Source organism: Zonotrichia albicollis, chromosome 2 (assembly GCF_047830755.1).
Source record: "Zonotrichia albicollis isolate bZonAlb1 chromosome 2, bZonAlb1.hap1, whole genome shotgun sequence".
NCBI lineage: Eukaryota > Metazoa > Chordata > Aves > Passeriformes > Passerellidae > Zonotrichia > Zonotrichia albicollis.
This window is the reverse complement of record NC_133820.1, coordinates 28438408-28462812: the sequence shown is the minus strand read 5'-3', so window position 1 is coordinate 28462812 and position 24405 is coordinate 28438408. Positions and strand designations below refer to the sequence as shown.

The window sequence follows — 24405 nt, the reverse complement described above, 5'->3', positions numbered from 1 at the left end:
AAAGTCAGCTAACTTTTGCTAGTAATTGTGCTCACATAAGCATGATTTCCCTCTAACAACAGGCCAAAGATCTTCTGCAACAGCAGGAATTCTATGAATATTTCATGAGTAGCTTAAGCTAGAATTTTTAGGATTAAAAAGAGGAAACTGGGTCAAATGCTCATGTTGTAAGCATCTAAGTTCTTTAATGCTAGATTCATATATGTTGCATTTTGAAAGCTGAAGAAGGAGGTTTTGTGTGGTGGCTTTTTTTGTGTAGTGGTGTGTTTTTTTTCATTGGACTATTTTATGGAACAATTACTTTTCTCTTTGGAATTTTTTGGACCAAATCCCAAGAGACTCGTGGAGTTTCACAGTATGTCCAATGACTTCAGGAGATTCTTTTCCAGCATGTGGTGTCTGAGCTGGGTGTTGTTTTCAAATATTGTCACAAGCCAAAGCCACTGCCAGTGCCCAGATAAATGAAGTAACAACCTGAAGTTCAGATTAAAGGAAAGGAATGTTTCTTCCTTTCTAAAGATCAGTTGCATGGGAGAGATGGAATATGTAGTTACTACATCATGGTGTTACTGGAATGATCTTATAAACAGAACTAATCAAATGCAAGAGAAAGATCCTGATGACTGTTTTTTCAAATCTCTCTTACACCTGTAGGTGTGTTAGTGGTTCCCTGGCATAACTTCAGTTCTGTTTTAGTTGTTTTAACTCTCTCTTTGGTATTGTGTGCCATATTAGGCTTCATTTTATAAGATACAGGAGATGATGAAGGAGAAAATGGAAAAGCCTACCAGTGTATTATAAGTCTCTGGAGCTGTAAATAATCAATATGGTTGTTCTCAATGTTTTCACACACAGTTTTACTCTCATGTCACAATTATCTGTAATGGTTAGTATCTTTTTTCTTATTATTTTCAGCCACATAGACATTTTTAGATTTGGTGTATAAAGTGTGTAAATTACTAAGCTGTAAGACTGCTCTTAATGGTCTTTGTGGTCTTTTTAAAATATGTATGGAAACAGAAAGTGTATAAATGTAATTGATTGCTTAGCATTATTGTGGTAAAGAGCATTTCTAAGCAGAATACTGTTGGAGGTTTTTTTGTTACACAAAAATGCACCAGTGCAAGATGGACTGTCTGGTGTCTTTGCCAGAGCAAGTGCTGAGCATTCAGTGCAAGAGGAGCTTGGGGAGGGTAACCCAGTTAGTCCTGGTTGATGTCCCTGTGCCAGCCTAGTCCTCTCTCTGCCTCCTCACAGTTGCCTTTGGGAAGCTGTCATCTATCCTCTAGTTTTGTCCCAAATGGGTTTTAGGTATTTTAAGGAAACTAAAAATTACAGCATTGCACCTACATGATGATTACCCTCCCTTTTGCTGGCTCAAACTCAAAGCTGACATTATGTTGTCTTATAGAGGCTTTATAAAACTGTTAGGATTTGCCTTCCTCCCTTTGAAATACCTCTATGGAGTGCTAGCATGCAAATACTAAATATAAAAGCAAAGAAATTGATTTCTTTTTGGTTAATTTAGGCTTTTGTGCTCTTAATTCCAAGGCAGATGTTTTCTTTTTAAGGCTGTACTCTGTCAGGGAGTGTGTTTTATCCAGAGTGAGTGCTAGTGTCTACCTTGGGTGCTAAAGTGTCCCTTTTAAGAAGGGCAGTATTTTTAATGACAAAGAGCACAGTCCAAAGAAGAAGTGGACCCTGTTTCTGGGTTTCTTTAACTGGAATTGGATTGCTTTACCTACAGGTTTTGTGGCTGACTGGCTTCTTTCTCTGCTTTTTATCATAACGTTTGGGGGTTTACAGCCATTAAATCACTACTCATGAGGTTATTTCAAACAAGCTTTTGCTCAATAAAGATCAAGTTTGGGCTTTGTTACTAAATTTGTATACTGCCTTTTTACTAGGAGGAATTTCCACTTATCCTGGGAATTAATTCTGGGTTTATTTGGAATTAAATTACAGTAGTTTGGTTTGGATGGGGTTTTTTATCATCATCTTCTTCTTTTCCCACTGTTCAGCTGTGAGGTCTGGCTGGCTGCCCCCACCACCACCTGCACTACCCCCTCGACCTTCTGTATCTCAGGTATGGACAAAGCTTTAGTTCTTTGCTGTGTGTTACTTGTTTATTTATGTTACCATTGCAGTGGTTAGTGCTGGTTGGCTTGGACACAGCAGTTGATCCTGCTTCCAAGTCAATGAGAATCTTCAGTTTGCAGTTCCATGTCCTCCTTCCTGTGTCTGTCTGGCCAGTGTGATGCAGTGTCAAATTACAGACTAATTAATTAAACCTCTTTGCAGTGGAGCTTACATGCACCCACTAAACTTTACTTACCCAACTGTAAATGAAAGGCTAGCAAAATTGGTCTACTAAAATGAGTTTCATGCCTGAAAACATGGGCTTGATATCTGCTGTTGTTGCTATTTGCTTCTTGAGCTTCAAAGCTGAGGGCATCTGCTAAGGGAACCGTGGCATGGAAGTGTGTGTTGCACCCATGGGCTTAAAAAAATAATGCTGAAGGAAGTGAATGCCATGTCAGCTATGTTGTTAAGTTTCAAACCATTAGTGGTGTGCTTTTATTTTGCATTTTGGGTGAGTTTTTGGGTTTTGTTTTTTAGAGCATGACACAACTACAGCACAACACAAATTGACAAAATCATGCATGTCTGCATCAAGGTAATTCTTTGCCTTTGAGGAAATCATGGAGTATCACAATATTTTTGTGTGCTGTTGACTGTATTAAGTCTTAGGCACAATATGCTACATGTATTACTCCTTTAGATGAAGTGTATGATAGGAAACAAATCCACAGGGGAGCTGACAGCCCTTACATACTGAAAGCTGGTGAGATACCTTCCATAGGCCATAATGGTCATCACTTGAGCTTACCCTTAAGAGTGTGCTGTTGAGCACCTCTTACTGCACAGTGCTTATGATGGAAATGATTAGAGGCTTGTTGCCACACACAGCTCCATCAGCAGCTTGTTGTGCTCTCCTTCTCCCCATCCCTTGCTAGCACTGAGTGCAGTTTCTGCTTTGAGGACTGTAGAACACTCTGATTTGAGCTTGCATGTTTCCCTAGTCAGGATGGCATTAGCCATGCTGCTGCCAGCACACACCCCTTGGTGCTCCCATCACATTCCTGCTTTGTCTGACGCAGAGAGAGAGCAGAGCAGTCTTTCTCTCTGGCTTCTCCAGATCCCACAGCCCAGCTCCCACCTCTCAATCCCAGATCCACAGCCCAGCTCCCACCTCCCAATCCCAGATCAGCACCGCTCCCACCTCCCAATCCCAGATCCACAGCCCAGCTCCCACCTCCCAATCCCAGATCCCACAGCACAGCTCCCACCTCTCAGTCCCAGATCCACAGCACAGCTCCCTACCTCCCAGTCCCAGATCCACAGCACAGCTCCCTACCTCCCAGTCGTGTGCCTGCAGCAGTTGCTGCTACAACCTATGCCAGTTCTCCTGCCACTGCTGCAGCTTCCCATAGTGCAGTGCAAGCCCTCTTGCTGCTATTGGGAAAAGCATTAAAGACAACAAATCCTGTTCTCAGAGAACAAAACCCTTCGTTTCAGGCAAGGTTCTGTTAATTGTCCATTTTCTTGTCCTGTGATCAGGTTGTGTTTCCTTAGCAGGGGAGTGACAGCTTAATTTGTGTATGCATGTCCAGCATCTTCCTAACCAAATGCTGAACCAAATGCTCATCCTACACTGGGACATGCCAAACACAGGACACTCCTATAATGATAAACACAAGAAGATTGTCATGTGGAATTTCTGATCCGGTCCTCTCCATCACAGAGGTCTGGTTTCTAAAAGGAAAAAAAAAAAAAAAAAGAGTGGCTTCTCTGTCTGCTCAGTAATGAATATGCAGCTGATGCTTTGCTAACATGCATCACTTACATTTACTTAATTTATTTCTGATGATATTTAAAGGTATTGGATCAAACATCGAATTACTGTTGCACTGATGTCTCTCAAAAGTGTATCTAAAACTAATTCTTGAAAACATGAATACACTTCATGCTCATCACATTGTTTATTTTTTCCCCAAGGATGCCTTTATGTGATAAAGGTAACAGAGAAAAGGTAACAGGGAAATATGTGTGATGGGGTCATAATTCAGCTGAGCTGACCTTTGCAAATAGCATGTAAGCAATACTGGCATATGGATTACCATAGTCCAGTGGGGGCCTTGAATTAAAGAGCACAGAGAAGCTGGAGGAAGGGATCTGCTTTCAAAGCTGAGACAGGATCAAGACCTGAAGAAAAGCCTTGAGGCTGAAACTGCATATTCAGCTTTTTCTTATTTCAAGATTTACCATACTCTCCTTCAATTTCTGTTTTAACTTATTTTTCAACATTGTTATTGAAAATCATACTTTAGTGTCATTTTGCTGTACTCTTGTAGTTAAGCACTCTTAATGACAAATATAGCTTGGAAGTGAAGCAAACCCGGCATATTTCAGGTGGCTGTGCACCTTAAAGTATGCTCATGATATGATTATTTTGGCTCAGCTTTGGAAATCAGTTGATGGAGGAAGAGAGGGAAATAATTTCTTTCTGAGGTCTATGGTTTTCTATGGATGACTGAGAAGCAGATTGAACCAGTTGGCTTTTCAGAATGAGATTAAAGGGCTCATGGAATGTAAAGACCAAAGTGCATGAAAGAGAGGTACCCAGGGATAGGTGTTGCATTTCAGTGGATCACAAGTCCAGAATATAGAAATGGCACCTTGACTTTGCTCCTATGTTGCAGTGCTTTTTAGTAGAATTTATTTCAACCTTTAGGAAAACATTATTTTTCCTGTCAGAACCTCCAAGATAATCAACCTTGGTGAGTTACTGAATCACTGGTTATTCAGAGTGTGCCAAACATCTCTACTCATATCACAAACGTCCTACATTATGTCCACATCCAACTCTGCTTCCATAGTCCAGCTGTATTACAAGGGACAAGGATTGTGTCACTGGGTGAGCAGAGCACAAGGTGATGCAGCTGATGCTGTTGTGGCCTTGACTTGACAGCTCAGGGGATGTACAGGATTATTGTGGCAGGCTTAGTCTTGGGATGCTGTGAGGATCTGGCCAGTTTATGGCAAATAGCAGCAGGGCTGGCTTCTCTGCTCAGCTTGCTGCTGCCAGCCCGTGCTGTTCCACACCTCTGCTGGGCAGGCACCTTTACAGATGGTGGCTGTGTCTCTTTTTTCTTCTACAACAGCTGTTCAAGCTGGTGGATTTAACACTCTGTTTCCTTTTGCTTGATGGACTCTAAAAGGCTATGGAAGTTCTTTCTCAGGATGTCTCCATTGCCAAAGTCAGCATTGCCAAAGTCAGCATTTCATTGACTTTGTATCAGTCCATAAGCTGTGCTTAAGATTTCCTCAGAGCTTTCACCAGACACTTCTCTGATGCAGTGATGCTTTGATAAAGGCCCCTATGGTGACTGTACATAACCTGAATAAATAAAGATGGACAAAAGGCCAGTGTGGATACCTCATTATCTTCAGTTCACAATCTTTTAACCCAAATTCCAGCCCATAGCTCTCTGCACCCCAAGCCATTTTGAATTTATGTCTACAGTAAGACATTGTGAATTGCAGAATGAACTCTTTTATTAGATTCATCAATTCATATTGCTTTCCCATTAAAAGTCATTCTGGTTTTGCCTCAATTTTGTAAAGAGTTCTTGGAAAGATTATGTATGGAAAAGCACTTACACATAGATGAGAGGGTTTTTTTGGATATGTTATTTTGAAGTATTTTCCTTTTATGCTTAAGGCTGTGTGTAACTTCACTGGCACCTTCTGTGATCTCTAGTAGCACATCTCACATTTAGCAAGTCTGCAGTAGCTTCTTGGATTTGAGGGTAATTTTATCCATATCGGTTTCCCAACTTAATTTGCCATAAATATTTCATATCCTACAAACTGTTGTAGACTTAGGATACTGGCATGCTTATTTCCCATGCCATGCTGTAGTATATAGAACAGATAACCTACAGCTTTTGGAGACAACTACTGTGGTTTTTTTCTGGGCTTGTAGAGAATGGGGTTCAGCAGCTTGGGTAAGTTTTCCTCATCCTCTGTTCCTAACTTGATAGTAAACTTAAGTAATCAAGGAGAAATGGCATAAAGGTGGCCCCAAAACTGTTGTGCAGATCCAGGGCTGTGCAGAGAAAATTCGTGCAACATGGAGGTGCAGGAATCACGGTAGGAAGGCAATAACTATACAGCTGATTTGCAGTGACACAGATTTCAGATAGAAAGTAACTTTGGGTGCTCATGAATAACTGAAGCCAAACATGTATGCACATTTCATATGAGCCCCTGTTGTTATTTTTTTAATGGAAAACAAAATAATATTTTATTGCTGTTGGCTTTTAAGCCTACAGAAGTCACTTCCCACAGCTGCTTTCTCTGGGGGATTTCGTAACATATTTATGTTAATAGGAATTATGGATGAACACCGAAAAGCAAATATAACTTTAGGAGTTTAGCCAACATCAGCTAACTATCTGCAATGTTGCCCAATTAGATCAGTGTTCCTGTATTTAAATTACTGTATTTCAGTACCTTCCTGTCCAACAATGAAGGCGTATCTTCAATTCTGCTTGTGCTGTATAAGGGAATTTGAAAACAGTGGGACTGGAAGAAAACTCTGTGTATCTTGGCTGAAAAAACTGATGTTCCTGGTCTCTTTTCCCAGAGTCACAATTTTAAGCCTGTTGATTTTGTAAATTCACTGTGGTTTGTGCTGCACTTTTATTTCTGGAGACCTTGGGATGTGTTTTTCCCACTGATTCCATGCTGGCAGTTTTGGCAGGCACTGAAAAAATTATGGGTGAAGGCAAAGCATTCAAGTGGAGTAGAGTAGGTAGGCAGCTGTTAACATTATCAAACTGAAGTACCCTGAATACAGTGCAGCTCTGAAGATTAAAATCTCCCTGTGTTACATGAGCTCAGAATTCAGCTGTCAGTTTAGTGGCCATCATAACCTTTAGATGTTATTGATTTGGTGAAATCCTGGAAATGAAGCACTGCGAGGGGTGATGTGTGGGTCACCCTGCCCAGTCACAGCCCCTGGTGGTGTTGGAAAGCAAAGATAGTGCTCTTTTTAACATATGAAATGTTCTGCTTTCCAAATGTTACTTGATACTTCATAGCTCCTTGAAGCTTTTTGGCCATTCATCATCCAGAATTGCAAGTGAAAACTGGGACCCATTTCAAGAAGTTGTCTCTACTAACATGCCTCCACATCCTGCTGAATCCATGGAGAGCCACGAATGTGGCTCAGGCTGGATTTTTAACCATCAATTACACGTGCCCATGCTGAGGCCAGGAGGTGGGGAAGGACTCCCATCCATCCTGCTGAGATCCCTGGGCCTCCAGAGCAGGATGGCCACGTGCAGGCTCCGTGCTCGGAGGTGTCCAGGGGTCCCCCCACACCAGTGTCTTTGGCTACAGCAGAGATACATGGAGGATGAGGTTGGACTTGCTTACAAGGTTGTTTGGAGAAAATACTCAGGCATTCCTTTATTCTGCAAAATTACATGAGGAATTTCAAGTGCTGGCAGGACACCTTGAATTTTTCAGGAAGGAACTTTTCTGTTACATAAATAAAAATTGCCCCCACAAAAAAGTGAATATTTTGCTTTTGGCACCATGCAATTTTATACAATTTTATACTCTCCCAAATAACTATTTTATATTTAATGAAAGAAATACTTTTTAGCTTGCATTTACAACCATTGTGCAAGGAAAGGTTGGGGTTTTTTTATTATCTCCATGGCTTTGGCTGCGCAATAACATATGTTGTATAAGCTGTGCAGTAGGTACTGAAGAGGCATGTAACAGTAATGAAACTGAAAGTCTTCTATAACATGAAAGATTTTGCCATCTGTCTCTTTAATATAATACAAATGGATTATCTTCCTCTCCTGAAAATTATATATTAAATCTAAGACAGCCAGACAAAATAAATTGCGATTTAAGAAGTGGTGGAAAGTAGCACAGTTAAAATTGAATTTGAGGAGTAGTTGATGGATGCTGTAAAATCCTTTCTAAAGAGGTTTCTGGAAGAGTGGAAGAAGGCAAGTATCTTAATTAAAATGTGTTGTAACAATTTTTTAATTTGGCTTCACATTTATCATAACAACAAAGAAAGAAGCTAAGAACTCAATGCCTGTATCTCTAGTGGAATGCGCATATGCCTTTCTAGCTTACGCTAATCTGGTTTTGTGGAAGTTGAAGTATTAAAACAGATTGTTAATGCTTCCATCTGGGTCCTATTCTTTCCTTGTGAATGAGCTGAACATTGCAGCAATTTGTTTGTATTTACTGCCTTTCTCCTCAACCTTATCACCAGCCCTCAGATAGCTCAGGGAAAGAAAAAGCTTATCAAAACTTCAGGGCTGCACAGTGCTGAGAAAGCAGGCAGCACACTAAGACCCTGGCAGCTTGTTGCATTTGCATCCCTGTGGGTTTTTTTTTTCTATTTTACCATTTTCAGTTTTTGTAATAAGCAATAAAAAGAATTGATGATTCAGTGTGGGATGCAGGAGACTCACAGAAACTGGAATTGAGATGTCTCGACTTCCCAGAAATTGGCTTTAAGCACAAAAATACGAGTGTTTAGAAAGGAGCAAAGTACCTCTTAAATGAACTTACGCAGAGATGATAGAAGATTGCAATGGGCACATGCAGAGTGTTAAGCATATTTAGTAGCCTACTTTTCCTTACAGATAAGCTGTTCTCAATACTTTTTTTGCAAAGCTAAGCAGCAGCACTATATAGGTAATGATTATGGGCTACTCCAATGAATGTACAAAGAGAATTTCATTTTTATGAGTAGTGCCAGTGACTACAATGGGACTATTTCCATGTGTAAAGTTAGCCTGGAGCACAAGTGTGGGCAAATTGCATTGTGGCAATGATTGAATATATAGACTTGACCTCTTGAAAAAAGGTAGGAATTCCTATCAGATGACAGGAATTATGAAGGCTTGGTGTAGATCTTCTGTTCTGAAAGATCAGTTACAGATTGTCTTGAAAAGTGGGTGTGTAATCTACATACAATCCAGCATTGCAAAGTGATGAAACTGGAAATGTAAGTGAAGAACCAGTTGTTAAGATGCTGTGTTCTCTTACAGTCATGAAAATCTTTCATCTGAGGCTCTTGAAGCACTCAGTGCTTGAGTGAGCATTACATATTCTTGTAGAAAGGAACTGTTAAGTATTGTCATGTGGAGGGGTGAAGAGATTATCAATGGCTGCACGGGGATCATGCCATGAAATAATGAACATTTGCAACTCTTAATACTCTTCTTAACGATGAGGAATTATTTGTTCTAATGCTCAGTGTTGGCCATAGGCCGCAGGTTGGGCTCTATCTGTGGCCATTGCACAGAAACTTTGTTGGCCAGTTCTACCTTCTCCCTGGAAGAATGAGAAGGGTATGGCTGTTCCTAGAAAAGTCAAGACTGTGCTAAGGAAACAGGAGATACTGTCTGCCACTATAATTGGACTGGTCTCTGCAAAGCGAATCTCTTTAGCAAATTTGGAATAAGAATACTCTCTTGCTCTTTTCTGTGGTGTCTTACCCTGCTTCCCAAAATCAAGATACCCACAGGCCTTGTCTGCAGACTCTGCAGTGCACTATAGGCAGTGCAAAGGACCAAAACATTCTCTGCCCATCTCCTGTAACCCTGTATGTGCTCCCAGCTATACCAGATAGCCCAGCAGCATTCCCAGTGTCAGTAGTTTACTCCACTCTGAGGATGTGAGACACCTCCATCAAAGCACTTCTACACTACCATAAATGGAGTTTCCCTTGGAAGACCATATTGCATAATTTATAATTAATAAACCAGTGGTGAAGAATTTAAACCCGAAAATAATTGTGTGAAAATTTTAAGACATTTCTGTGGTTGGAAAGAGGTAATTTATTGCCATGTTTCTGAATGAGTTATGGGCACACTATGCTAAGCATGGTATTAAAATGATGAAGAACTAAAGGCAATTCACCTCAGCTGCTCCTGAAGGACATCCTTTTCCTGAACCCCACTAGAGCACCAGTGTACTGCTGAGCCAGGCTCTCTGCCCAGCAGGCTACAAGTACCCCCCATGCAAATCAGTGAAGGAAATCTGTGAAGAATCCCTCTGCCAAAAGAAAAAGCAAGAGTTATTTTTCCTTTAAAATCTGTATGGGGGACCGTGTGGGGACACATCACCTTGCAGATGCATTTACAAAGCCTTTCAGAGAGGGCTTTGTTGGGTCGGCTGCACCAAACCTTCTTTTCAGTGATGCATGGTGCGAGTGCCAAGCGCTCAGAAGTGGCCTGTCCCACGGGCCGCTAGGTGGCACTTTAGGGACATGGCAGTCACTTGGTTTTATTCATTATGCAGGCGCTGATCACCAGAACTGGAGGATTTTTGGTTTGGTTGTTTTTTTTTGTTTTGTTTTGTTTTGTTTGTTTGTCTGTTTTGGGGATTTTTGGTTTTTTGTTGTTGTTGTTTTGTTTGTTTGTTTGTTTTGGGCGTTTTGGATTTTTTTTTCTGTTTTGTTTTGGGGGTTTTTTGTCTTGGTTTGAAGGGGGTTTTTTGTTTGTTTATTTTTCCGGGTTTTGTTTGGTGGGTTTTTTTTTTTTTTTTTGGTTGGTGGGTTTTTTTTACGCGTTTTTTTGGTTTTTTTTTTTTTTTCAGTCGTATGTAGCTATTTCTTTATTTTCACCTGCCCCTGCACCGCTGGCTGCTGAACTTTGCAATCCTCCTGCCCTGGCAGCAGGGAGATGTGGCCAGCCCAGTGACCCAGCCACAGCCAGCAGGTGCCACAGCCCTGAGCATGGGCTGCAGGCTGGCCCTGACAGACACATCACAGCAGCCAGCTCACAAAAAATGGCCTGCTCTCACAGATTTTGATATCTTACCCTTTTTGACATTTTCACTGTGATTTATATTTGCTTTCACTAGAACACAAGGTTTACCCTTTCTTTTCCTTTCCAGTTCTCTTTGTTTTAAAACAGTACTCTCCTGCAATGAGACCATAAAAAAAAAAAAGGAAAAAAGAGAGGGTGGTTCTACAAAAGTTTGGGTTCTGTTTTTTTTTTTTTAATTTTCTTTCCTCTCTAGACCCCTCATCTGACCATGATTTCAATTTTTCTGATCATTTGAAACTGACCCCGTAGAATACCACTCTCTTCAGTTACTTTTACACTGTTGGAACAAACTGGTTCTTCAAAAGCTGCCTTTTTTATCTATACATAAATAACATGGAGTTGGTCAGGTTTTTTTTTTTCCTCTCCATTCTGTGGAATAAGTGAATATATTCTTGCTTTTGATGCAAGGTTTGCTGTAGACTCCAACAAGACTGTGAGCAACAGAAGCTGCCTGCCTGGCCAGGTTAAGGCAGGTATTTAGTGCTCCCTGCCACTGAAGGGTCATTAAAAGCTCGCTTTCCTGTACCCTGGCACTTTTATGTGTTATGCAGCAAAGCTACACCATGAGGACTTTATAGTATGTGTATTACATATCCCACTGAAGGTCTGGATTTACTCTTGCTGTCCCTAAATGAATGAATTGGTTGTCATATTTATGTGGTCCAGGCTTACTGTGTCGTTCTGTTCATTATTTGAGCTTTACCATCCCCAGATCATTCATGAAACCCTTGTGGACTTTGCCAGTGCTCAGAGCCTTCATTTCTTTTGAATATATAAAAAGCTATTGTAGAAGTCAGTGAGGTTATGGCCTATTCAGCTTGCTGATAAAGAAATATTCTGTTGCATTCAATGGACTTTTAAAGGTCTTTGATTTTTATAGCTGCACAAAAAATTGCTTTTTTCCATTTCACTCTATTTGACCAGAAATCTACATTTACAGAGGAAGACTTTCAATATATAAAAGCCTTTTCAAAATCCAAGTGTTAGCATGCAGTAGTTATTAAAATTTTTAAAAATTAAGATATTCATATTCAAATACTGGAAATATTACAGTGTGAGGGGCTCTTTGGGTTTTTTTTAACCATCAGGTAACACTGCAGATGTAACACACTTAAAAAAGGGTGGGAGAGAAATCTTGTTAGTCCCTCACTTCCCTCTGTCCTGAGGAATTTCACATATGTTTTAAAGAAATTGGTTTCAAAACTTCCTCCTCTGTGCACATGTTTGATACTGTATGGTTGCAGAAGAGCAGTACCACAGAACCACATTGCCCCTGCACCTTTCTGTACAGCTCTTATTGTGTCTGTTATGGAAGAAATAAAAATGCTATGGAAAAGTTCCTCCTTTTTAAATATACCAAATTCAGTACTTTCTGTTGTTTTTATTTAACTTACAACTAGGCACTTGAAAACTTGTTACTGCTGCAGAGCTTGGTGGGCCTGTGCAGAAACCTCTTTGCAACAGTTAATTTAGGTTCTTCGGTGTGCAACAAATTGTTATTATGGCTAAAATCCTGGCCCTGTAAAAGTTTGAGATTTGTGAACTTGGTTTTAAACACAGGCTTTCACCTGTATAGAAATGAGGCTCATTTGAGGAGGGAGCAGGATGGCAGGTTGCCCCTGCTGCCTGGGGCCATTGCCAGCCTGGCTCTACCTTGGGAGAAGCTGGGAAAGAGGAGAAGAGGCTGTCTGTCTGACTGTCTGTCAGTGCCAAGTGCCTCAGCCTCCTGCTCCTGCCTGCCTTCCCCATCCTGGAGAGCCAGCCCATATGTTCTGGACAGAAAACAGCCCCACCATGTTTACAATGCCATGTTTGCTGCTGTGCACCTGGGGACAGGCAGTTCTAAATCCTGCCACCCTCACTGGTGCCGGGGCCTGTCCTGGTGGAGGAGATCAAAAGACACAAAAAACTTTAATGAGAGGCAAAGCAAGTGATTAATCCTCTGCTTTAATTTGCTTCTCAGTCAGGTATTTTGGGAAATCAGGTGTTTTGTTTTGCAGATGTGTAGATCTGGGTGGTGAGTTTTCAGCTGGATTTCTGTTTGAAATGTGAGAAGGGAGGAGGGAAGACTTGTCTGCTTTTTTATGACTTGTGTTTTCAGTACCTTTGCTGGAATTTTTGGTATGATACTGGCTTTGTCACTTCAGCCTCACAAGTTTCAAAGACAGGGGCTTACTCCTGTGAATTTTCATTGGTTTCAGGTGATAATAAGGTGACAGGGCATATCCAAGGTCTTTCTAGCTTTTTTCTATTCTCTCATTTTTTTTCTCACAGTATTTAGGCCATAATGGTAATTCTAGATTGTTTACATTCAGAGACATGGTTCCTAATGCTTCACTAAAAAACTTTTCTCCCATTTTCCCAGCACAATAAAATGCAAGAATATGGTTTCATTAAAAATCTGCAAAAGACATATGTCATCCATTCAGCTGTCACCCTAGATCTCCATTTTCCCTACTGTTGAATTGTCACAGTAACTTTTCTTTTGTGTGTAACATTTCCTTTCATTGGCTTTATTGTATGTGACTGCTAGTCATTTTCTGGGTGTAGCAATGACTGATTTGTTGTTGCAGACAGAGCAACCATCTGAGGTTGAATTACATCCTCAGATGAACAGACCTTCATCACAGGCAGAAGAAAACAGTTCAGCAAAAAAGGTGAGATCTGCACACATTGTATCATTATGGAGTGATTTTCCTTAACCAAAAAACGTGGTTGTTTTAAGTTTAAAAGCAATTAAACAGAGGGCTAGGGTTATGTTTTCACATGTTTACCTTCTCTGGAGGTCAAGACACTGGAGGAGAACTGTGATCATATGTGACATCAACTCACATAAATCATTAAGAAACCTCTTAGTGTGTACACATTGATGCACATGCTTTGAGAGCCACAGTTTGCCATTTATTTCTAATCAATAGGGGCTTGTGGAGCCTTAGGGAAAACAAAAAAGAGTTTGATTGTACTCCAGCCCTGTCTCACTGTAGTTCCTCCAAATTGCGATGCACTTCTTGGTTTCAGTTTTTGAGGATTTGATTTTGATGTAAACACCTATTTGGTAGAGGTCAGGATCTGCCACTAAATGTACGTAGAATGGGAAAGATTTGCTCAAGATGTGCAGTTTCTAATATGTTTTTGTATGGACCTATCAGTTGTTAAAAGTAAGCATTGAAATTAAAATGGCACACTTCACAGGGCTTTGCTTAGAGGTGGAGTGGCCTTAGCAGTGGCTGTGAGCATTTCCTCTCTCCTGATCATGCTCTGACCACCTTCTTCCACCAGCCCCAGCCAGAACAGGTTTGGATAGGGAGCAAATACAGATTCTGGCCCCTCCTGTAGTCAGAGAGTACCTGCAAGGCATTTACTCAGCCCAACCAAGAACTTTTGGCAGGTGCTGGATGTCTCTTGCCCCGGGAGCACCATCACAACTTCTTAGTGTAACACGGAGCACAGGCAAACATCCAGTGTCATCATTTTCTGTATGTGACAGTGCTTTCTGGGCAGTGTCCTTGCTCTGCTTGTGCTCATCATGTGCTACTTCCAGCCTGGCCCTGCTCTTTCTCGTCCCACCCCATGCTCACTCTCATCCCACCTGGTTCCCTAAAATGCAGTGATGCCCCAGGCTGTGGGGTGTGGGAGGCAGGTGGGTGTTGCACTGCTGAGCCACCTTCCAAAGCAGCAGCAGAAACCAGCCAAAGAGCCCCTGCCAAGGGATCTGCTTGGACCATTGCTTACACTGTTGTGTTTGAAAGGGGAGAGGGAGTTACCCTGTGGATTTGGTAGGGTTTGAGGTAGACTGGCAGTGTGTGTTGGGCATTACATTTGTGGAAGGCATATGCAAGTTCCCCCCTTGCTGTGTGGGGCGTGTTCCACCCTTGTAGGGAGCTGTGCCTGTGCAGAGGATTCCAGAGCATGGCATTACCAGAGATCTGTGCAGTCATGATGTGCTGGCATCCTGATCAGAACATCTGATAATATTTTTAGATGTTTTTCAGTAATTACAAAACTGTTTTTTAATGTTTAAACCTTTTTCCTTACAATTAAAATTATTTTAAGAATTTTCACCCTTCTAATGTGAATGATTGATGGTCTTATATTGGTTACATTTTGTATCACTTATAGAAGTTTCTTCTTGTGAGTCAGGCTGCTTACTACAGTATTATTTTTTTTCTTGTAATTGCTTTGTCATTAAATGTTTCCCCATTAATTTTTTTCTTATTTTATTAGCATCTGGTGAAAGCACAATAGTGATGGTAATCTAGCACAGTAAAATGTGTGATAGTGAAATTTGGTCATTGGTTTTGTCTTTGATGCTGAAAAATCCTGTCTCAAGCCAATTCAACTTTTTGAGTCCTAGCTTTCTCATTCATGAAATGAGGCAGTAATAGCTATATCCCTTGTGAAATGTATCTAATAATAAAATACACTGAAGAGGATACATTTATGTTTATAATTTAAATCAGCTATAAGGTGGTAAAACTACTTCTCATTGCAAAAGAAAGGATGTCCTAATTTGTGATAATGAAAACACTTCTTACCACTGAAGTCATAAAAATGCAAGACACTGCTTTACCTAGAAAACACAGACTATTTCTCTGATGTAACTTATCAAGAGAAATAACTGGCCTTTATACTTCAACATGTTAATTTTGCATGGATAATGTAATGTATTTGTATTTCAAAACTATTCAGTGTTCCTTCACATAAGAGAGGAGGGGAGAAGGGAGAGGCTCTGTGCCAGACGTGTGAGGCAGTAAGTTGGGATGCAAGTGATTAATTATTGATTCTTTCAAACTGAGCATAGTCAAAAATAAATCTTGCTCTGTTTTTAATGCTTTTGGGTCAACTGGGGGCTAGTATAGGTGTTTATACCCCTCCTTCCACCTCCACCCAATGCACACTAAGCTGTACAGCCCAGTTGTGAAGAGCCTGTCATCCAGATGAAGGTAAAACACCCTTTCATTCATGAAGGGATTGCAGGAGTTACTGTTCCTTTTTCAAAGTCAGAAACATGAGAGGCTATTACCAAATTGGAATTAAGCTCTGTACGTCTTTGAATTATGAAATCTTAACCAGCTGTCAGCAATTTATGTGACACAAGTATTTTTCTAGCCTAATGATGGGACACATATGGCCTGACTTAATGTTGCTGTGCTTTTTCCTTTCAGGAGGTTGTTCTTGCTCAGCCACCCTCCAAACCCACGCGCAGGAAGCTCCGGACGGAGGCACAAGGGCTGGAGACCCCTGAGCTTTCTCCCACCATAAATGTGACTTCTTCCCTGCCAGCAGTCAAGCCTCACCTCCCAGTCCAAAAGTAAAAACCTGTACCACGCATGCCAAAGTGTAGCATGAGATCTCATGTAGCAGGGTTTGCTCTTTGTATAATTTTGCGCTTAATAGTTCTGTTTCTGAGAATGCTTCACAAGATACAGATTCTGAAATCTACATCTGCGTTCTGAAATCTACATCTTCTGTAGATTCTGAAATCTACCTCAGTCTTCTCCAAAGCAGACTAAGCCTGTAGTGACTGTCAGTGGTATTTGATAGGTAGATAACCTCTTCAAAGGTGTGCTACTTCTGTACCTGCTAGACATGCCTGAGGAGCAGGCCTAGCGATTCAACCATCTCTAACACAAGCTGTTTTATATGTGAGGGTCTGTGTTTCTGCCTTGCATGTGTCTTCTGGAATTTTGCTCCTTCATGTGGGCAAATATGACCAAAAAATGCCTGGGAAGCTGAGTCGTGAAATGCTTGGTGTTGGTCATATCCTTGTGATATTTTTTCATTGTGAGGCATGTTGGAAATGGGCTTGTCACTGGTGTGAGATGAGCCACAGACCAGTGGTCTGATAATGGTCAAACCCAACATGTGTTGTTTGCTCTTGTAAATACAGCTGTCAAAGCTGTCAGCTGACTTACAGGGATTTCACTCTATGTGTATTTAATAGTGATGGAGAAGGGGCTGTACAAGTGGTAAGCAGAGGCACTTGAGACCCTGTTGGGTCTGTGCATCTCCTTCAGCTGAAGCACTGTGCAAACATTATACCCCACCATCACCCAGGGCCTTGCAAAAGATATCTGATTCAGTCTGAAACAAAATCAAGCTGCCCAAATCAATTGAGCGTTTCTTGGCAGACTGTTTATCAGTAGACTGAATCTGTGCTGCATAATTGGAGATTAGAATAAGTAATAAGACTCCTAGGATGCTCTTAAAGTACTATTTTGTGCTTTGGGAGTACATATTCCATAGTGGTTCAAAGATACAGAGATTTGTTAACATCTCAATCCTGACTTGTCTTTCTTTCCTAAAATGTTAAAATGGCCACAGACATATATTGCTCTGCTTTTATTTTTTTTTCCTAACATTTATTACTTTCTAGCCCATGGAGAGTAGTTTGCAGGAAAATAGTGAAGCAGAAAACTGACAGTTCAGTGGAAGATAACAGCATAAAGTCCTGTCACCATGCTGAGAGAGAGTCTATTGCAAAAATCAGTGTCATCAGCTCTGTTAAGAGAGAAGAGTTAATGGGGACTGTGTGCCACTGGACCATATTTAAATAGGGCATCTGTTTTAGATCTAATCTGGCATTAAAGAGCTATTGTTTCCTCATGTAAAACTTTAAAATAATTTATTTGGAAAGGGGCTTATATATTCAGTCAGTATTTTGTGTATTTTCTTTCTTTTTTGCTGTTGTTATCTCTCTTGCTTTGAATAGGTGGGTCCTTATCTACAGCTGTCTGTTTTTATACCTGTCTGCATAGCTGTCATTTCCTCCAGATCAGTTACCACAGGCTATGAAGCAGTAAAAATTCTTAATTAATAAAATAAGTTCTGAAAATAAAAAAGGTACATCCTTTATTTTAACAGCAAAAGAGTAGAGGGAAGTCCATCAGTCATCTTCCCGTTTATGATGTCAGATGATTTTGGTGGAAATGACTGCTTTGAATGAAAGTATTAATTTTTGAAGAAACATCAGAATCAGCAAAACTCTGAGACAGAATTTTCATGTCAATGTCCTTTCTTTCTGTATAGAATGATTTTTGTATTTTCTGTTAACCACTCCTGACTCTTTAAATTCTACAAGTCTCTGAAAACAGCTAATGCAAAGATACTGAAATAAGCACAGCTATGCAAGGATCATTCTTGAGCTCAGTGAGAATGCAGTGATCTTGAAATAATTGAGACAGCCTAAAATATTTCTGTCATTCAGGTTAACAAGTTTCAAAGATTCCATCCAATTCAAGCATCTTATTTCAGTGTTACAATTTTCTCCTCTTAAATCTGCAGTTTATACCTTGTCTTTGACACGTAGTCCAGGGTGCAGGGAGCTATGCAGAATGGGTGGCTGCTCTTCTGGCATCAGCCAGTGCTGAGACTCTTAATTGAAATGTCTTGTATTTATCTGTCTGGCAGACAGTCTTCCAAGCAGAAAAGGGCTATTCAGACCGCTATACGAAAAAACAAAGAAGCCAATGCTGTGCTCGCCAGGTTGAACAGTGAGCTCCAGCAGCAGCTGAAGGTAAGGAATGCATTGAAAATCAGTGACAAAGCTCCCTGCAATCAGTTCTGTGTCACCTCCAGCAGTATTGAAATCAGAGCAAAAAATAGGACAGTAGTTGAAATAAGCACAGAGATGAAAGCTTTTAATGAGAACACATTGCCATCCTTCCTTCAGCAGGCCAGTGCTGTTACCTGTGTTTTGCAGCATGAAAAGACAGAGAAGTTTGTCTAAATTCACTAAAGAGAAGAAAACTGAACTTGTAATTCAAGTTGTATTGCTGACTGGAAGCTTTCTGATAGGGCAGAGCTCTGCTATTTTAATGGAGACCAGAAGGCTTGATGGGTACTCCTCAGGCACATTCTGCACTGAGGCTCAGGGGGTTTAAGTGCACTCCCACTCTGGGCTCTGAGCCTGCCCACATGGGGAAGCAGACCCTGGAGGAGTTGCAGTCCAGCCCAGCTCCACACTGGCAGGGAGCCCTTTCATGGGAGGCCAGCAAGAGCCTGCCTGGCAGCCCTTTCCTGGAGCAGGGTGCTGCGTGTGAGCATCCCCAGAGTCCTAACACACCTCTCCTCCTGCAGGAGGTTCACAAGGAGCGCATTGCCTTGGAAACACAGCTGGAGCAGCTTCGTCCTGTCACCGTCCTGTGACTGCCTGCATGGCCGTGCACGAGCAGGAGCAGAGCAGTGTCCAGCAGCCTTGCAAGGAGAGAGTTCTGTGCAGCTGAGCAGGGTCTCTGCCAAGGCAGGGGGGAGCACTGGCCTTGCTGGCTCTCTCTTTGCCCCATTACACACTTTTTGCCTTTGCAGGTGAGGAAGGTACAAGAAAACAAATACCTGACTATGGGATATTTCCAAGTGGGGGATGCTTTGCCTTCTTTCCTCCCCCTTGCCAGCCTAATGTGTAAATGCAGTTTATCACTGAAATGAATAACCTGAGAGTATTTTATTTATGTAAAGAATTCCTGATTTATATGCGTTTGGCAGCACCTGCTGCCCCGATCGTTAAGAGGTACAGCATTCCTGAGTTCTTGCTTAAATTGAAAACTCATCCTCTGAGATGGGCTTCTGGATGTTACTGATTCCTGTAGGATTGTATCATTGTAGAGTACCTGAGGATTTAACATACCACAGGAATAGAACTTGCAAGATGTACAGAATCTTTATCCTCAATCACATGTCAAATAATTATTTTCTTAGTACTGTTTATTATGCAATCACGGATGTATTTTAATGTTAGAGAACTTGTATTTTATTAGTTCAAGTCATATAAGAGAACAGTAAAAAATACTAAAATATAATTATTTTGGAAATTAGGAAAAAAATCTTTTTGAGCTACAGCTGTTTCTAATCACCAGTATTTGAACACTTGCTTGCAACTACCAGTGTCTCTGCATTCTTTTAGCATGTTTGAGATGGCTGGTGTATAGCTTTTTTCTTTTTTTTCCTTTAACCAACAGTGTATTTCTAATAAGAGGTTAAAAATGCATTCAGGGCATTTTTATAAAAGCCATTCTATGTACATTTGTATTAGTCTGCTTTGTTGTCTTAATAGCTGCTGATTTGTTTTAAGGATATGTACAAGAACTGTATTTCCAGAGGAGGGAAGATAGCAGAAGTGCTATGTATGAGACTATAAAATGTGAGATGGAAGTAATTGCCTTTTACAGCAGGCTTTTGTTAAGGTTCCTTTGCACATCAGTGGAGATGTTGCTGATAGGAGAAAGCTGCTAATGCCCATCTGTTTTCTAAAGGAAGAAGCAAAGATTAATCTTTAACCTGCGTTTGATCCAGGGCCAGCTGAACCCTGTGGGGAATTTTCCCTGGATGCAGTGGTGGCTTCGGGCTCAGTTCTTACAGTGGAAGCTGGCTGTGAATGTTCCTGTATTTCTTGGGGCAATACTCTTGGATTGGGTGACTTCAGACATAATAATGTCAGCCCTGCTCCCACCATGGGTATGGTGTGCTTTACTGCAAGGGGATGTCACCTACCTGTTGTCCACCTTAAACATGACCCTGCACACGTCTCACTGACCTGATTTAAGCATATGTGGTTGCCTTGCAGAAACCTTGCAGCAGTTTTGTTACCCTTGTGGATGTATTGCTTGCTCCCTGTAGCTGTAGGATGGCCTGGGGCTGAGAGGAAGGTTTGAAGCAGCTGGGTAACCTCTCCTCGGGGTGTGTTGAAGAATGGCTGCCGTGGCATACCAGAGGGCACCAGAGCAGCCAAAAGTTTTGTTGAGAGATAAGAAAGGCATCATGAGGAGTGTTTGAAGTGGTAAGGAAACAGTCTGCTTTGCTGAAAGGAATGTGGAAGGGGGACGGGAATCCAGAAGTCTGCAGGTGAAAATAAACATTGGCAGAATTGTTACTGAAAGTCTCTTTTTGTAATGCACTAGTTTTGATTCAATTAAAGATCACTATGTCAACAAGCAACAACTGTTCTTCTGGATTTGGGACTTCTCTCATGTGGCTGTTGCATAGCTGGAGTCAGATGGTCATTCCTGGTCAGTGACAAAATGTGAGGAATGCAGGCTTTTCTGGGAATCTGCAAAAGAGCCACTGCCCTCTTGCTAATAGTGGTATTGCTGAGAATTTATCATCATTTATTTCATTTGTTCATAATACTACTGAGTCATTCCTGAGATTTAATGAGGTTAAGTGCTTGCCCTGTTTGCTTTTTAGTTCATACATTGTAATTTGGTTAATAAGACCTTACTATTTCATGGGAAATAATCATATGGCACACTTGTCTTTTGTTTTATGGGTAATTTTTAAGGAAGGCTTTTGAATTACTGCAAAGAAGTGTGTACATTGCATTTTTAAGGCAGTAGAGGACTTCTTCATGTTTGAAAAACATTGATTTCACCTTTATTTATTTCCCATTTATTTCACCTGAGTTACTCATGGAATAGACACTCTTCAAGGGAAGAGTTGAAGAGTCTCCTTTATACTGTCTTTTTCAAATGTCTCTCTTCAAATGTCTGAAATCCAGGATTTTTTTTTATTCACTGAAAATTATGATACTTGCTTAGCCAACAATGAAATACTTGCTTGGCTGTTACTTTACCACTGGATTAATAAATAAAAGTATTTAACAGTCCCTGCATTTTTAGTGTTGCAATAAAATACTCCACTCAGCTTCAATGACTAGAATGTGAGTTGATTTGTATTTTTTTTTTTGGTCAAATATCAGCCATGATGATGATACTCCACACATCAGTGAAGTGAAATATTCAAGGAGAAGTGTTGATGTGTTATACATATGAAGCAGGAGGTTGCTCTTTTGTTTGTCTCAATGGTTAAGCATTTATGGCAGCCCACACAAAATGAAAAAATTTGTCTCTTCTTGGGAAGCTGTTAGCATTTTGAGGAGAAGAGAAGGCATCATGGAGCTGTGACAGTGCTTCTGTCCATTGCTCCATGCAGCCATGCTTATGGCTACTGTTAGCAGGCCCTGGCTGGTCCAAATTCACATCTAAATCCAGTATTACAGATTTTCTTCAAAATTACTTTTTCTTTAGAAAAATGTGGGGGGAGCAAAATCATAATTTCTTGCAGAAACCTTTACATTCTCAGACTTTGGATGGGAGGTGCTCCAACATCCAAAACCATTTGGTCAGAAAGTGAGACCTCACAGGCTTGATATTCAGGGTGCTTTCTTGAGCTGCAGGTGAGTGATCAGCGTTAAGCCCCTGACATCCCTGACCCAGAGCAGCAACTAAGGTTTGTCTGCCCCAGCTGCCAGCCTGCTGAAGGAGTGAGATCACATTCCCATGCATAGTTCTCACTGTCCTCAGTTTTTGTTTTCTGTAGATACTTGGGCAGAGCACAACATGCCCAGCAGGAGAGGATAAGTGGGAACAGGAGCACATCCTTGCTTCTGAGTGGATGTTCTGACCATGAGCCTGGTGCCCCTTCTAAAGTCTTCAGTGGGCAAATAAATATTTTTGTCTACAGAACAGGGCTAGGCAGAGCAGATAAGGATCTTCCTCAGTATGTCTGGAAATGTGCACTCAGGTGTATTCCATTTGTTCATGCATTTCTTTATGGGTCTGTTAACATTCATACCACCTGATACCTATATTTGTTTCAATCTATGGTAATTCTGTGTTGAAAATAAAAAAATGCCCAGCTAAGTGTAGTGACTGATTGCCTTTGTAGATAAGCCATTTTTATTTGAGCCTTTCAAAATAAATAATGACCTGGTAATTAAGCAAGGCAAACAGTTTCCATTTCTGAGGCATTCCTTTATTAAACAAACTACCTGTGAACACACATTAATCCTTAAGGATCAATGTCCTTCTCCTAGTTATTAATATTATACTAGGATGCAGTGGAAACATTACCAGCTCTTTCCAGAAAGTTCCCAGTTCCCCCTTCCAGAGAGTTTTGGTGATGTAACAAAAGTGTGTTTAGTAAAGGCAGCCTTGTTACTGGTAAATTGTTGGATATCCTATTAAAGTCAAAATATTATCTTCAGACTGCATGGCAGTAGTTTTCCTGTTGGAAATTCTGTATCTACATCAGGGAGAGGAATTTGTTTGGCTATCAGCCAGACAGTTCCAGCCTGACTGATGATCAGAGGGCTGGAGCACCTCTCTTGTGAAGATAGGCTGAGTTCAGCTTGTTCAGCCTGGAAAAGAGAAGCCTCTGAGGAGACCTTAAAGCATCTTTCAGTACCTAAAGGTGCTGCAAGAGAGCTGGAGAGGGACTTTCTGTGAGAGCATGTGGTGATAGGACAAGGGGCAATGGCTTCAAACTGAAAGAAGGCAGCTTTGGATTAGATATAATGAAGAAACTCTTTACTGTGAGGGTGGTGAGACACTGCAAGAGGTTGCCAGAGAAATTATGGCTGCCCATCTCTTAAAGTGTTCAGGGCCAGGTTGGATGGGGCTTTGAGCAACCTGGGCAGTGAAAGGAGCCCCTGTCCATTGCAGGGGGTTTGGAACTAGATGATCTTCATGGTCACTTCCAATCCAAACCAGTCTCTGCTTCTACAACACTGCCAAGGCTAGCCAGCATAGGGTGATGAGGCTGTGGATGGTAAAATGACCACAGAGGGATGGTTGGGATTTAGAAACCTTCATGGGAAGCATTTAGGATGGGCATAATGTGAAAATTGCCTGTTGGGGGTGCATAGGTTGCTTTCCTGTCAGCTGAGCTTCCAAATCAGGAGGCAGAGATCTGCAAAAGCTGCTAGCTGGGAAATGAGGGATGTCCATTTTCCAGTACCATCAGCCTTTCAGTCTCTGGCATACACAGCCTTTGACAAGAAAACACATGGGTTCATGAAGCCTCATATTTTATTGACTAAAGAGTAAAATATTTTTTTTCAGGAAAAGAAGTAAATCTTAGTGATTTAGTATCTTTGAAAAGAGATTATGTATTTTGAAGCTTTTTTCAGCTATCTTGATATGTGCTATGAATATATGCATTATGTTTTACTCTGTTACAGATTTTTTGATACAAAAAAGTTGTATTGCAAGCATTATGGTTGTTAATCTAAAAAAATGTCCCAAGGCTATTATATATTTGAATTTTAACTTATAAATTAGATAGCCAGATTTAAGTAATTTGTTTTCACAGCTGCAGACTGTCCCCATGGTAAGCTGCAAAATGTATAGTGTTCTATACTATGCCCATCTAATTTTGGAAAATGTATGTGATATGAAGCTGGGTGCTACATTAAAATAAAAGCATCCAATGGTTCAAATTGCCTTGCTTTTGTGGTTTATTTAGGATGTTGATGGTACAGATCTGCCAGGAGACCAGAAACTGTGACACCCAGTGGAAAAAACACCATGTTAAAATGGCTGACCTTCAGCTTTGAAAGATGAAATCACTTACACTGGAATTGTATGTACACAATAGAGACAGAGAGAGACTTATTCAAAGTGAAATCATATTTCCTTAGGCTCCAGTTAAGTCAAAACTTCATCTTTGCTTTGTCAGGCCTTGCTTTGTC

General features: G+C 40.9%; 1 protein-coding gene across 3 annotated transcripts in view; it reads left to right on the top strand.

The window, feature by feature from the left end:
- REPS2 (RALBP1 associated Eps domain containing 2) overlaps positions 1 to 24153 on the top strand; it is a 95273-nt gene extending 71120 nt beyond the window's left edge. Inside the window, exons 14-18 of one of the 3 annotated variants that reach the window (XM_005484324.4) lie at positions 2022 to 2086; positions 13514 to 13597; positions 16106 to 16251; positions 18351 to 18456; positions 19020 to 24153. In XM_005484324.4, coding sequence (XP_005484381.2) covers positions 2022 to 2086; positions 13514 to 13597; positions 16106 to 16251; positions 18351 to 18456; positions 19020 to 19088 — 470 coding nt within the window. In that variant the 3' untranslated portion in view covers positions 19089 to 24153. Of the gene's footprint in view, positions 1 to 2021; positions 2087 to 13513; positions 13598 to 16103; positions 16252 to 18350; positions 18457 to 19019 lie in introns of those variants that run through there. The other 2 variants (XR_012578909.1, XM_074534665.1) reach the window with 2 other exon arrangements.
- The last annotated feature ends 252 nt before the right edge of the window (positions 24154 to 24405 follow it).